Source organism: Drosophila grimshawi, unplaced genomic scaffold (genome assembly GCF_018153295.1).
Source record: "Drosophila grimshawi isolate 15287-2541.00 unplaced genomic scaffold, ASM1815329v1 contig_311, whole genome shotgun sequence".
Classification (NCBI taxonomy): Eukaryota; Metazoa; Arthropoda; class Insecta; order Diptera; family Drosophilidae; genus Drosophila; species Drosophila grimshawi.
This window is the reverse complement of record NW_025063098.1, coordinates 18294609-18310385: the sequence shown is the minus strand read 5'-3', so window position 1 is coordinate 18310385 and position 15777 is coordinate 18294609. Positions and strand designations below refer to the sequence as shown.

Here is a 15777-nt window from a genome sequence, read left to right as displayed (position 1 = left end):
AAAAGCGATAATTACCGTTTTCCAAAAGCGCTTTTTGGAGTGATGAAACATTTTATGTAAATTTTAGTTAACTATCGATTCTGAAATTAAGAAAACAGTTTGAATATTAGAAAATCTATCAAAGGGTTTGATTGCATCCAGTTTTGAATCGTATTCCCATTTTCGTATACATGATCGACTTAGATCAGGGCACAGGGTATTACTTAGTCATGTAAGCTCGTTTTGCTGAACCAAGTCAAATGACAACTTGTTTTCATTAAATTGAATCGTTTTTTTGATTGTTTTTGTTTAATTGCATTGAATTCTTACAACTAGTCAACATAAACTGATGATATTTCATTAGACAATGCCTATGGTATAATACTACAGGTTAAATCTATATTCTACATGCTATTTATTAAATTCGTTACGAATAGATTCAGGTCTGAGAGCAGTCCTCGTGCAGTTTTATTTGCATCCCACCTCCTTCCAGTGGACGATGGCGCGCTGCTCATCGGGCGCATCCCGGAAGGGTCGGCTGCCATCGGAGCCGACATACTCGTTAACCTGGTAGTTGAGCAGCGTCTTGTAGTGGTAGACATCGGCCAGCTGCTGGGTCAGTGGGCTGGTGTTGGTGGTAAAGATGCCGGCGAATTTCTTCTCACGTGCCACTCGGAGCACTTCGTGCTCCATGTAGTGCATGCAGGCGATATTCTCGCGCGGATTCAGCTTCTCGGCGGTACCCATCATGAATGAGTGGAGTATTTGATTCAGACCCTTCGGCAAATAGTTATCACTGTAAATTCACACTCGATGTTAGTTAGATCAATTAAATGGTCGTGATATCTTGGACGGGGCATTCTTACCGTATGGGACCCTCGCAAAACTCGAGAAATTCAAAGACGATCAGCAGCTTGGATTTGATGTCCACTTCGGGCTCGTTGAGCGCATCAAAGTTCAGAGCGGTGCCAATAATACGCTCCGTATTACGATCGTATACCACAAAGCTCAATTCACGCTCCACCAAAACGTCCCAAATGTCCTGTGGCAGGATAAGTGATGATAAGCATAGGTGTGCCACATGACATGGGTAGAATTTGGGTACTTACATTGAGTATATCGCTGTAATCGCTGCGAAGGACACCTGGCTTGAGCCACTGCTCCAGGTCGGCCTTGTTGTAGAAACTGGACACAATGATGCTGAAAATAAAAAAATATTGAATTAGGCTAAGTGAAAATGTTGAAAAAATATGCGCATAGTTCAGAAGATTATAATTTTTTGAAGAACGACTAAATGCACTGATTTAACGACCTGAAAAGTAGTTCAGTTTTTTTCAAATGTAAGTAAAGTAACTGAAATACACTTTTTAAGCTTTCTAAAAACGAATTCATTTCAAAGGAAAGAGAAAGAGTACATTTTTAAGTGCACTAAATAAAAATTCTTATTGATTTTTGAATCCGATTTTCGAAACTAAAGAAGACTTCAGAAAATTTAGTGACCCATATTTGTTTCACAATTTCATAAACAGGACCTGGAATACACATGTTTCCCTTACTATGTACTTACTCAATCACATCCTGACGATGCTCCAGACGCAGTGGCTCCGCTTCCATTTTGAGATGGGGGCACGCATTCAAAATCTCCTCCTCCAGCTGCACTGAATCATGATTGGCCGCCATCCTTTCGATGATCTCGCCGAGATTCTTGGCCGCTATAAACTCGGAGATGCCAATGTTGTAGCCTTTCTCGCGCAACAGAGTGACGGTGAAGATGGAGTTCAGCGAATTGCCGCCCAGCTCATAGAAGTTGCTGTGTGGCGCCAAGCTGGCGCGTGTGGAGCGACCAATGACACCGCCCACCGTCTCGAAGAGATCACGGGCCGTCAGCTTGAGCTCCTCGGGCACCTGGGTATAGTCAAAGTCGAGCACAATGCTGGAATCACCTTCGTTGTTGTTGGCCGTTTCGTATGTCTTGAGCAGCGCCTGGCGATCGACCTTGCCGTTGACCAGCAGCGGCACCTGCTCCAATATGATGACCTGCGGCGTCATGTAATCAGCCAACTTATCCTTGAGCCTGCCCTCCATCTGCAGTTCCGTCACCATCGGAGCATCGTCGCGCAGCTTGACAAAGGCAAGAATGGCCTGATCCACGTGCCCAGCACGATAGCACAACACAATGGCCTTCTCCACCAGCGGCAACTCGGCGACATTCTTCTCCACCTCGGACAGATCAACACGATGTCCGCGAATCTTTACCTGCGAGTCCGTGCGACCCTCGTACATGATGTTGCCATTCTTCAAGGAACCATAGTCGCCAGTGCGATAGAGACGCGCATATTCTGTGAATGCGTCAGGGTTGAGAATTGGAGGAGTCTTTTAATTATGCGACAGCTTACTCTTCTCCACTGCAAGTGGATTATCCAAAAAGCGTTCGGGATCACGTCCATTAACATAGCCGGCAGCGAGATTCAAGCCCGAGGCGAAAACTTCGCCAATCTCACCGTTCTTGACGGGACGATAATCGGCATCCAATAGATAGATGACAGTATTGGAGACAGGTATGCCTATGAAATATATTTACATTTTATTCTATGCTGTACTATATAAAAAAAAACGCTTAGAGCCAAAACCTTAAGAGAAACAACATTTTAATCCTTTGTCTTTTGAATATATCTTCAAAATTCAACAAAACAAAAATTTTGTAACCTTTGATTATAGTTTAAATGATTATTTACAATTAATTCTATTAAATATCTAACTCATCTTGAACTCTGATATATCGTATTTAAAAACTGTTTCAGCTTATGTAACTAATAGTTAATAAAAGTAATATTTAATTATATTTATTAAAATATATACATATATATTAAATATTAATCACATCAACGGGCTATTCTCAGATTTAGATTGATCTTATCTTAAAGATAATGTGTTTTTTGACTCACCTATGGGCACATTGTCGTACATGCTGAGCTGTTTCTTGCTCTCGCAGGCGAAATAGGTGACATCCCCCATGACCTCTGTGGAGCCGTAGAAATTGTAGAGATGGTGCACCCCCTCATCGAAGTAGTCGAAGAAGCTGCTGGCTAGCGGCACGGCCAGTGGCTCACCTGAACAGACCCAGATCTGTAGATTGTAGAGCAACTTCTGGGCCGCACCGCCACCCTCCATCTTCAGATACATGAGCAGGGAACGGAGCAGGGTGGGCACGAGCACCAGACGCCTGATCTTGTACTTTTCGAGCAGCGCGACAAGACGCTGTGGATCCTTGGTGACCGCCTTGGGCACCACCAGAATGGCCAAACCGCACATCAGCGGACCCCACAGCTCGGCAATCGAGTCCACAAAGGTAAGCGCTGTCTTGAACACACCCACCCGTTCGCTGGATGTGTATGGGAATGTCGACCATTGCCACTGTAGGCGATTCAGGATATTCTCGTGTGGTAGACGCACACCCTTGGGGACACCAGTGCTGCCCGAGGTATAAAGAACGATGGCGATGTGATCGTTGCCACCACGCAGCATCTCCTCGGAGAGCAAATTGGCGCCGCTCAACTGCAGCGATTTGGCATACAGTTCGGTTAGCGATAGTGTGGGTGTGCCCTGGAATTTCTGGGCATCGATATCGTCATCGCGCAACACCAGAATCGGTCGTGCTTCGAGCAGAATGTGATGCACACGATTCGCTGGGAAACTGGGATCAATGGGCAAGTAAGCGCCGCCCGCTTTCCAAATTGCCAGCAATGTGGTGACCAGCGCCTCCGAAGGTTGCATGCAAACGGCCACAATAAAGTCACCATCGCTGTTTGGCTGCAAGAAGCGGCCATGTGTCTCCTCCACCAGGAGACGTGCTGCACGATTTGCACGCTCATTCATCTGGCGATAGCTGCTCTGGCTGGGTGCCAGGCCCTGTCCCTGATAGATGAGCGCCACTTTGTCGGCATTTCGCAGCTGCTGCTCCTCGAAGATGCGATGCAGCGCACGCGGCACATAATCTTGCTGCTGGCCCTTGACAATTGATAGCTGTGGCATCGAACCCATCTTGAAGGAAACATATAAAACAAACAAAAATCCCGAAGGTTAATCGCGTATTTGGAAGCATATTTCAAAGTAAACAAGTTCTACTTGCGATCAATTAAAATGCAAATGAAAAAATAAAAAAACAATTTTTGATTCAAATGAGAGCAAGCACTTGAGATAAAATTCCACTTAATTTGAAAGCAACTATGTAAATTATACGATTAAAATGGTAAATTTATAAATTTATTAGCCAATATTTCGCTAGATAGCTGTATTAAAAAGTTATAACTATTTGAACAAATTATTGATTCCATTCACTTGCTTAAGATGAATACTAAATCCATTATGCAGTAGCCGCTGATCTCGTAAATTATTCCAGCAAAAGTAAGCTGTTAATTTTTATGGATGCTAATGTCTCATAACTTAGACCGATATTACATGTCAGGAAGTGCTAGTAAAGTGGAACACTATATATAAGGTTGTTATTTATGGCGTCTTTTATATGCGAAAATACATTTACAAGACTATGAAATAATCATTAATTCAGAAGTAAGTGATTGACAATTCATAAGTATGACATAAACAAGAAAATGTTATCTCATTTGAACAAAATAACAATTGAAGCTATTAAAGATTGAAAGTTGAAATTGCGCAGAGGAACGGTTATGGTGAAAAACCGTTGTATGCAATTTTATTTGAAATTTTTTAATCAAATTTGTATCAAATTTGTAAAAAAAATTCACGAATGACTTCATTTAAGTGGGCAAATCACTTATAAAGTTGAATATTATTATTAATAAATTATTATGCGATATGCAATTTGTCTGTCAGCATTAATTAGGCTTTTGCAAGTGTGAAATAAATCAAATCACGGCTACAATTATAAGCCATATTAGGAAAATGTGTTGATATTATTTATTATTATTCACGCTTTGGTCAGCTGTAAGACTAAGTTGTTGGTATGTTGGGGGTTATAAGCTGCACTTATACTTCACATAAGTGCTTTAATTCAATTAAAAATCCAACTGAATGTCGTTGAGCATACAACGTCTGGTTGTCCAACTCTCAGGTTAACCAATTCAATTGCTGTCCCTCTCTCTCACTCTCTCACTCTCTCTTTCGGTCTCCATGTCTGTCGCATTGGCTCCAATGTCAACCATCAACGCACGCGTCGCCGTTCAAATCAAATAGTTAAAAGACATCCATTAGCAGAGTGGGCCACAAAGGTAATTACTTGTCGGCTACTTGTCCTCTGTCTTGCTTCATTTCAAATTGAAATTAAAAACTATTTTCATGTACATCTCATTAAAGTCGCTTGAGTTAACTACCGGTAGTCTTGTTGATTATTTCTATATCAATTAAATATGTCGCTGAATTGCATTAAAGCCTTGCCAATTCTGATTCCGCCTTCAGGAGAAAAAACCTTAACTTGTGGAGGCTTTCTGGTTTGTACAAGCGTTCTATGAATTAAACATACGTTATTAATATCCGATGTGCGAAGAAAACACCGCCAATTAATTAGCGTTCCGGGTGGCGAAACAAGTTCGTCAACGAAATTGCACAATTTGTATTGATTTTTGTTTTGTTTTCTTTGTATTCAGCTAAGAAATATTTGGCATAACTTTATAATCGGCTTTGGCCAATGTCTGTAATCTATTAATGGCTTGGCACACATTTTCGATAGTTTATGCCAGTACAGCGGTTAAAGTCCACCTTTATGTATGGATCATATGTATATATACGTAATGTGGCAAAAAGGCAACCAGCCAATTCAATGCACCGAGATTTTCCCAAGCGCGCGCGTTACGTATGCGCCGTGTGGGCCCAATTAGCTGGGCGCGCTGCCACACACTTGAGCAAATTAAATGAATAATGTTAAACACATAAACATATGTACACATACTTCTGTGTTTGTGTATGTGTGTGTATGTATTATAATCATCTGCATACAATGCTCATACATTGCATCGAATCAAAGAGTCGAGTGTATCTTTATGGTGGCATCTCCGTCCATTGTTATTGTTACCGTAGCAGACTTGTTCTTAACCTTTTTGTATTAGTTTGTTGCACATGGTTTTTCACATCATCGATTTAATGTACCGCATCGCATCGCTGCCTCTGTTGATGAGGTGAAATCTAAGCCATAAGACTATTAACTATTAAAGCTCGACTCTGTTCCACTCAACTCTGCTAGGTACTGTTCTGTGCTGTTCTCTTCTGTGCTGCGCTGTGCTGTGCTGTGGTGTGCAGTGCTGTGCAGTGTCCAGCAATCAAGGCGGCTACAGCGGCTACAGGCTGGCTCAATCGAAAAGCATTTACAAAATTAAATCGCTTATTGTGTAGCTTTTGTTGTGGTGCTTATAATTTTCCACGTCAAGGTTGCATTAGAGTTAGATTGTGTTGCAGTGATTTTTGACGCTTTTGGAAAATCGTTCCATAATTATCAGTGCGGCATGTAATTTGTAATTTACATAATTGTTAACTGTGTTTTGTTCTTTTTTTTGTTTTGTTTTGTTTTGTTGTGGTCTTGACGTGTTAAGTTTTTGCTGCCAATGACCAAGCAAGTATTTGTAGAGCAACAACATTGATTAAGGTCAGTTGGGCAGCATTTGTTAAATCTCTGAGTCTGGAATCTGTTTCCGTTGTTATGGTGTGTCTAATTAAATTCGCAATTTACAAAAAATATCAGCTGGTATCTGCTGCTGGACTGTCGAATCAACGTGAGACTCGATGCACAATCATAATCAAAATCATATCGTTGTGATTTATGTTTTTGTTGTTGCTACTGTTGATTTGCTTAATTGAGTAAAAAGTGTCCAATTGAAGGCCTGGCAGGGTGCAACATATGACCTAGGTCTGCTTGGGGGGATCTACACAATAAACACAGGCTTTCAGAATTTCCGATTGTGAGTCAAATTGAATGACAACTCAGAGTGCTAGAGAGGGAGAGAGAGGGAGCTGTGTGTGAATTACAAAAACACACAGTTGCTGTGTATTTCTGCATAAATATAGGTGATAGATAGAACTGACAAGTTGACGTCAATGCTCGTTGGATGTATGTATGCTATATCCATATATATCCATACATCAAATTTAGGTGCAATTAATCTATAAGTGAAACATGTTTCTCTTAACAACAATTGACAAACGACTCAATTCTAATCTAATTACTGTGTTAGCGAGATTTCATTTGTTAATTAGTTAAACGATCACTTGTCACAAACTAACTGTCATAACATTAATCTTGATGTTATTATTCTATATGCTTAGCGATGACTGTTTTCTATGCAGAACTTAAGTGCTTATGCCAAGAGTTGTTGCAACAAGCAACAACCCGCAACAACAACAACAACTTGTTTCAGCTTTCAATTTATGCACTAATGTTTTGCAACTTTACGTCTCTTTGTCATTTATTAATTTTTATGGTTTTGCTTGGTATTCACTTTTATGACGAATGGGTTTTGTCGCTTTAAGCTTAAAGTGTTGCCAGCATTGAGAAAATCGTTAATTAAATTTATCCTTAGGCAGCGCCTTGAATTTTATTTGCCTTTTGTATTTGACGTAAATTCTTTAAAAACAAAAAAACTGCCTGTTGTCAATCGACTTTCATTTCATTTTCGTATATTACAAAGCATTTCCTTGATTTTTATTGAATGTCAATGTCGTCGCATTTTTTTGGCATTTGTATTATGCAACAAACAAGTTTCGTTTAAGTAAGTTATGGGTTCTGAAAGTAATCATACATGATAATATTGCACAACAGGGGCTAAAAATATCGAAATGATCAAAATTAATATCTAGAAATCACGCGTGGGAAAATTGATATTAATTTTTACAATGTGAATTGTCAGATGCAATAAACTATAACACTCTTTATGAATTATGAATATTCAACTAAAATACTTTGCACTATAAATCATAAAAAGTTTCTAGCTTTGTTTAGGTAACTAAAAAGTTTCGTTCTGAAACTTTGTTTAAATATTGGGGAAAATGCGCCTTTTCCATAAATGTCGCTTTAAAATTTTTAAGTTTAGTTGAGAAATCGTTGGTTTTTTATTTTAAATTTAATTTCAATTTTAAAAATTTTGTATACGTACTTTTAATTGTTGAATAATTGTAGGTTTGTAAAATTGATTTTTGATTCTTCTTAACTTTTATTACTTTAAATTGTCAGCGCGCTTTCTATTTTCCAACTTAGTCCTTTCGAAAAATTTAAATACTCGTTTGCTTGTACTTGAATTAGTTTTTCTTGTATTTCTTTTTCTTCAACTATTTTTTTTTTTTGGGGTTTTCCAGCACTTGGCTCACTTCACTTGCGATTCACAGTGCGTTGAAAGGCAACCCGAAAAAATGTACTATGGAACTCGTAAGCGCCGTTCACAGACTAATCAGAATCCCAGCATACGACTAACATTTATATACCACAGAATGGGACGTTCATTGGCAGCGACGCCGGCAGCTACGCCAGCGTTAATCGTTCGCGTCGACGTCGTCGCTCTTGTTCGTCGCAGTTGGCGCAGCTCGAAAAAAAACTAAAACCAGTTCCTGCTCTTAAAGCACCTGCAATTGCCTTTCGCAGATCGCGTTTATCATAAACAGTTTTTTATGCTTATAAAAATATCGTTTTTGGGACTAGGTAGTTAGTTAGCTTTGCCGAGTTCAGTGACGTAGGAAATGAAATTAAATTCCTGGTAATGACAATCGCTAATTGGCAGTGCCAAACGCATCACTGTCAACACACACACACACACACACACACACACACACACAAACACACGCAAGTTTGGATGACTAGCTGTTGTTAGTTGGCTCGTGTGGAAATCCCTCGGCAGACTGTTTTATGACGCACCTGCCCCACAAAGAAAAAACAAAAAAAAAAAAGAACACAGTAGCAAAGCGACGCTTAAACAGAAATCGTAGCTCTCTTTTCAAAGGAATTGCTCATAGCCAATTACAAAATCGTTTACGTGCAATCGAATGCTAAATCAAAACCTATGACTCTAGACTGGAATTGCGCGCAAGCGTATCTCATCGGGGGGAATTATCATTAATGATACCCATAATTTGTAGATCGTATTTGTATACATATGTGCTTGTCATTCACTTCCATTCTTATATGTATTGCTTACAAAACACAAAAAAAAAAAAACAAAATCACAAAATTATATTTCTACACTAGTTGACCTTATATAAATCGATATAGTATTGGAGAATCATTAATTCAATTCTTGTCGCAATCAATCATAAATAAAGGCATATACATATGTATGGATCAATTGTGTGATCTATAAATAATGCACGGATCACACTTCTATATATATGCAGTAGCTTCCTACAATAACCCCGTAAAGAAATCGATATCTACGCATCATAAATAAGCGCTTGAAATCTAAGCCGATTTGATGAAATCTATTCTAATGAGTGGTTGAACTAAATGATTTGAATATCAATGCAAATTTACATATGTATGAGCATATGTTTTGTTAATTTATTGAATTGCTGATTGGGTCACGAAAGCCACGTTTCAACTGTTAGTTATTACCATTACACACGTAAGACTAATTGCACTGAATAAAAATATTAATAAAACTAATCATAATTGCAATTGCTGGAAATCAATCACTTTAAGTTCAGTTTATTAGTCAATAAAATTGTGCAAATTTTCGACAACAAATTGTTCAATAAAGTATTCGCTTCATTCAATTGTGCAAATAAATCACAATTTATAATTAAAACGCCTGTTAAGACTCATTACGTGGAAAGACAATTAATTACTACATAAATTTGTAAATTAATGTATAATTTAATCAAATTCCAATCGAATTCCAATAGAACTTAAATTCCAGATACCAATTTTGTCAATCAATTAATTGTTATTCAGCTAGCCAAGCAAGACGCTACTAACCAATATCACTCAGAAGCCATCTCAACCAATACATAGAACCCAAAAAAAACGGGTTCGTTCAATGACCATAAAAAATACATATACTACTCTAAGCCAGATCGGAATCTCTTGGCCCGCGCGTGGCCTGGTCACGTTTCCAGACTTTGTGTGAATGTGTGTGTGTGTGTGTGTGTTTGTCCAAATCAAGTCTCCAAAAGAAAGTGTGACGCATTTGATTAGGCTTAATTTTTTGCTGTTTTACCAACGAAACCAACTCGATTTAAAGAGATTTCTTTTTTGTTTTCATTGGTGACATAGTAGCCTGTTATGGTGAGACATTTAAAAATTGGTGTGGAATGCTCTGCTTCCGTGCTTCCTTGAACAAACATTCGACAAATAATGCAAAATATAAAAACAACAAATTCGAGTTCAGGTAATGAAGTAATTATTTACTTATTTAATTTATTTTTATTTTATTTTTTTTTTGATTCATCACACATTTTGAAGGTGTTAATTGTACGCTAGATTAGCTGATTATTGTTTTGCAGCTGTGCGCGCTTAATCCGCGCCAAATTCACATTGTTGATTAGTTCCATATATCGCGCATACGTCATGTTGAACAATGACAATGACAATGACAACTGTATATTTTTTATCGGCACGCTATCAATATGGGATACGGGTATTAGCTTTATTGTGTAGCACAGAAATATTGGCGCCATGACCGTCAGCATTTGCTTCGCACTTGCTCAGATTACTTGCAAGAATCCATAGGAATATTTATGTATATATTTATATATATGGTATCCGTTTTTTTTTTCGTTTTTTTTTTTTTTGGCGCCCATTGCGGAAGTGATGTTGTCGTCAGCTTGTGCTGTATGTTCTGATTCAAGTGATTGAAAAACTGTCTGGTGCAATTAAAAAATAATTAGATTGTTGTTCGGCAAATAATCGTTTAATCTAACTGAAATGTTCTAACTCTAATTTAATTGAGCTGATTTGAGTAGTCTGCATCTGCAGGTGTTTGTATATATATGTAAATATGTGGTTGATTAGTGCACTAAAATGAACGTAAACTGTCTCGAAATGTAAATCAAGTAATTGAAATTATCTGTATTGGCACTGACCGCATCGAATTAAGATATATTGACTGCTTTATTAGTCGCTGTAGCTTTGTAGACATGTCCTATTAACATTTATTTTACATTTATTAATCGTTAAACAACTTTCCTTCTCACAAGTAACACACTTAATTTTCCTAGCTATAAATTAGACTGTAAGTGAGAAGTGCACATAAATGCAAATTAATCGATTTGTTGACAAATACATGGCATAAAATACTCGCCTCTTAAAATGATATATGTTTGAGCTTCGTTTTAATATATCGTTAATATATGAAAATGATAAATGCTTAAGTCCTTTAAATTGATCAAAACTAAGCAGACTTATCGGCATGGTTTACCTGTTATATTTATAACCTAAAATAAATGTAAATAAATACGATTTTATGATTTTTTTCCTTCCAAAAATATTATAAAATCCAAAAAAACAAATTTTAAAATAGAAGTTTTATATTATTTCGGTGATTACCACAATACTGTTGAATTCCCAAAAAATAGTACAGCAAGTGAAGACAATTGATTATTGATGAATATAAATAGTTATATACATATATTTATATGAGCATAACTGCAACATGAAAAGGTAATGATTGATTGCATGTCACAAATGCCAAACAATAGCGAAAAATTCAACGTTCTCAATAGTCATCATCATCACCCTGTATTGTAAGCGAGCCAAATCAGCTTTTACGCACGTTTTGTTCAAGCCCAGTTGTCACACCCCGCAGCCGCCTTAACCTGCCTCACTTGTCACGCTCAATTAGCGCAACGTTTTTGTTGTCCGCCATTCACAAAAGCCCCGACGACGATGAATGCTTTACGCGCCAAATTGTCATGAATAGCCGAAAGCTCTCAGACGCTGGCTAGCGAAATGAAAGCTTTTGGCCGTAAGCTTATTGTTTTTAACCGAACGCACAGTTGGCCGCTAGCCGGCAAATTTTGCGGCGCGTATGAAAATTGTTTGCTAGGAAATTTTTCGTGTTTTTAGTCTTTTGGAAAACTTGCCGTCGAGCGGTTGACTGGATCACTTGGAAGACAAGTACAATTTGTAATTGACACATTGGCGCGCTCTCGGCGGCATCTCGTGCAGTTTTTTAGTTTAACGGTACATCGGCGTATGATTGACAGTTGCAAACAGATTACAGACAGCAGACAACAGACAACAGACAACGGTTAGTGGCTGTGACAGCTGCATTGCCGCCTTTCTTTCGGGCCACTTGGCTTTGTCTTAAGCAAGTGCATGCGTGCCTGTGTATGTGTGTGTGTGTGTGTGTGTGTACGTGCGTGTGTGTGCGAGTGTGTGTGTGCGTGTGTGTGTGAGTGCGTGTCTGTTTGTATGATTGTTTTTATCTCATTGCACTTTGTGGCTGGCATTAATTCCAACGTTGTTGTCGCTGTTGCTACTGCTGCTGCTGCTGTTGCACTTAGTTGTTGTTGTCGTGTTAATGTTTCTTAATTACACGCAAAGCATACAAAAAATGTTCAACAACATTTCGTTAAGTGTTGCCGTGTAGTTTGACATGAGAAATTAATGCACATGTCACATGCAGTCTAAAATAACCCACACGTGACAAAAAAAAAAAAAAACTAAAAAACAAAAAAAAAGCGTAAACATTTCAATAAGCAACGCATTCTAGCAAAACTTAAGGTAAGTTTTTCATTCAATTTTGTTTGCATTTTCACTGATAAACCAGCCTTTTAAACTGATAAGCCTCCAATAACAAAGAAGCATAGATATGAAGTATAAACAAATATCCAAGAAATGTAAAAAAAGATATATAGCGCTAAGTGCTCGATTTTATAGCCTTTAGCTAAGTATTGTTCAAGCGCACCTCTCTCGGAGGCTGTCACATTTGTTGATACACAACTCATTAAACTCACGGCTCAACACGGCATTTGCATATATACGTGTTTTAATCACTTTTCCCTGCCCTCCTCATGCCCTCTATATGTGTATATATATCTATTGCTGGGATTCGTGGCTAACGCGTTTTTATGCTAGAATGCTTAAGCATTATTATTAATGCTATGCCTTGATTCTGTTGATAATATTGATTTCAAGATATAAATATAAACATTGACAAATTAATGTTGAATGCGGCTCTGAGTGCGATTCCCATTCCCATTCGCGAATCGCTCTGTCATCATCCTCTCTCGACTCACAGCTTGAAGTAGTTGTTGTTTTAGTTGCCATTTGCTGCACTTGAAATCTGTGGCAGCCTGTTTTTCAAAATCTGCCTCTCCTCGACCACCTTATCAGACCTTGTCACGCACTTCACATTTTTAATACCCTCCTCAGTGGGTGCTTTAACGTTAACATGTACTATGTGACATATTGAAAAGATTTATCTAATTTCGATCAATCATGATGTGTCATACATATGTAGTCTGTATAAGGAAAATTAACCATTAGTTATTGTCGAAATCGCATTTAAATTAAAGTTTACTTCACTTTCTTATTCCAATGTCTTAAAAATTTTATTGTCTGGGCTGCGAATTGTTGGAAGCCAATAAATGAATCAATTAATTTGAAGCCATTTTCATATACATATACTAAATTAAAGCCAATTTATTTCGCATTTCAATCTTAGCTGAGAAGTTTTTATAATAAAATTTATTTAGCGGCTTAAGCGAGTGTTTCGGAGTTGAAACAATATTAAAATGAATTCCGACATTTAGCTCAGAAGTTTATTTTTACGAACTTTCATTTGCTTTTCAAATAAATATATCAACTAATTTGTATAATAAAAAAGAGCAAAGAAACATTTAATCGTTTCCTTCTGGTTTCCAAATTCAGTTCGCTGCTTTTAAATTCAATCGAGTTTTTCGTGTTTGATGCATTTCAATCTTCAAATATTTTACTTATTTCTTTGGTATTTGTTTTCCAAGTAAATGCATTAAAATGCATTTCAACATTTAGCTCAGAAGTTTTTGCAATAAAACGAATTTTTACGAACTTCCAATTAGTTTTCCTCCAAATATGCAAATTAATTTATACAATAAAAAAAACACAGACCATAATTAATTTTAAATCGTTTTCTCCTGGTTTGCAAATTCATTCAAACCCTGACAAGCATTTCGAGCATATGGGCTCAGTGGCGTCGTTATGTCAACCTTGGCATTGACTTGTTGACAACCGAAAAATGTGTATTATCTACTAAATATTAATAAGCACGTGTATTTATAAACCAGCAGTTTTGTTTGCTTAAGAACAGATCGTCATCGTTAACGGCATTCGCGCAACGGGCTTATTAAAAGGCAGTGCTTAAATGCCACATCTGTTAACGCTTTTCAGGCCTTTGTTTACAATAAACACAAAAACGTGGTCATTTATTGTTTATGAGTCTTTTATTTTGGGCCAGGCCAAAATACTTTTGCGACGTCACTCCTGAATATGCAAACGGAATAAAATGGAAAGGAAAGGCGTACGGCATATGAAATATGAAAATTTATTGCGTATACGCCGCGCAGGCCTTTTTTTTGTTGGGCATTTGGTTCAGCATGCACTGCCAGTTGATTGGGGCTTTTTTTTTTTTTTTTGACTGTAGTATGTGATGTCTGTCAGAGATATAGACATGAGTCCCAGTTCCACATCAAATGTCTTCATTTATATAAATGCTGATTTATGCGTTGCTCTTTCATGTTGCGAATTTATCTCTGTTTCGCTTTTTCTGTTTTGTTTTGTTTTTCTTTTCTTTTTTTTTGCTACGTCTCATTTTTTATGCCTAGCGATTTGCCTAATTACGCGCTGGAAAAAAAAACAAGAAAGAAAGATGGCAAAAGACAACAAACATAGGGACTTGGACAAAAGGAGGGGGGATCCGTTTAGTCAGTTGTCCATTTGAATTGCCAGACATGTGTGAGACCTTTCGAATATCTGTGTTTCTGTTTTGTGATTTTTTTTTGTTCGGTTTTTTGGATTTTTGGGGCCGATCGCTTGGACGTCGCCTGAATAAGAAATTTATCATATCATTGTTTTTGTTTTGTATTATTGTTATTGCTGTTGTTTCATGTGAGTCACGAAAGCAAAAGTTGAAACAATAAGTCACAACATTTTCATTGTGAATTTCTTTTAACAAAAATTAAACTCAACTGTCACCGAGTTATGCAAATAAAAGGCGTGCCGTGGGTTTTCTTGTGGGCCCATTAGGGGCGGCATGGGGCGTGGCAATATATAGTTCCATTGCATTCGTTTGCTTAACCCCAAAAAGAAATACCGCTGGCACTCGTTAAACTTTTGTTTTTCATATTATATATTTATTTACCTTACATTTAGCTCGACTTTTTTTCGACGTGCTAAATAATTTTTATGGCTCAGTTTTCGATAGAACTTTTCGCGTTGTGCGTTTTTTATAGCAGGCTAAACAAACAACAATAAAATGATCACCTATATATATATATATATGTTTGTTTTTATGAGTGCCTGATGACGATATGAGCTGTTGAAAGGCATCGGAGGTACTTTCGAATTTTCCCAGCCAGCGAGCGCCTAATTTACTGTCAGCGCAATTATCGATCTTTGATGGGAGGGTTGGGAATTCGTTGTTAGGGGGTGTTAATTGTTCGGCACAACTGTTTTGACTTATTTTGGGGTTCGTTTCCAATTCGATTGAGCCTAATACGCATCGATTGACCCCGAAGGCAATAACAAATTATTATATAATCAACTTTTGGTAGATGCCACTTGGCATTTGTTTACACTCGAATCGGCAGAGACGCCGCCTGACTCAACGAAGGAGTTCTCCTCTTGTGACTATCACATCTGTGTGCTCC

General features: G+C 37.8%; 1 protein-coding gene across 1 annotated transcript; it reads right to left on the bottom strand.

Annotated features, from left to right (window-relative positions):
• Window positions 1-256: 256 nt before the first annotated feature.
• LOC6567341 (mycosubtilin synthase subunit C) lies at window positions 257-8389 on the bottom strand. The gene is made up of 7 exons (XM_001993803.3): window positions 8097-8389; window positions 2925-4020; window positions 2376-2543; window positions 1547-2318; window positions 1089-1179; window positions 846-1021; window positions 257-775 (listed from the first exon to the last, which is right to left on the bottom strand). The coding sequence occupies exons 2-7, from the start codon at window positions 4018-4020 to the stop codon at window positions 448-450; spliced, it is 2631 nt and encodes an 876-aa protein (XP_001993839.1). The 5' UTR covers window positions 8097-8389; the 3' UTR covers window positions 257-447.
• Window positions 8390-15777: the final 7388 nt, after the last annotated feature.

What these genes read in the sequence shown, in the direction of transcription:
- LOC6567341 (XM_001993803.3), bottom strand. Translation starts at nt 4,020, where the DNA reads ATGGGTTCGATGCCACAGCTATCAATTGTCAAGGGCCAGCAGCAAGAT. An exon ending in GTACGACAATGTGCCCATAG is followed by an intron (nt 2,544 to 2,924) that starts GTGAGTCAAAAA and finishes TATATTTCATAG; the next exon opens with GCATACCTGTCTCCAATACT. An exon ending in ATTACAGCGATATACTCAAT is followed by an intron (nt 1,022 to 1,088) that starts GTAAGTACCCAA and finishes ATCCTGCCACAG; the next exon opens with GACATTTGGGACGTTTTGGT.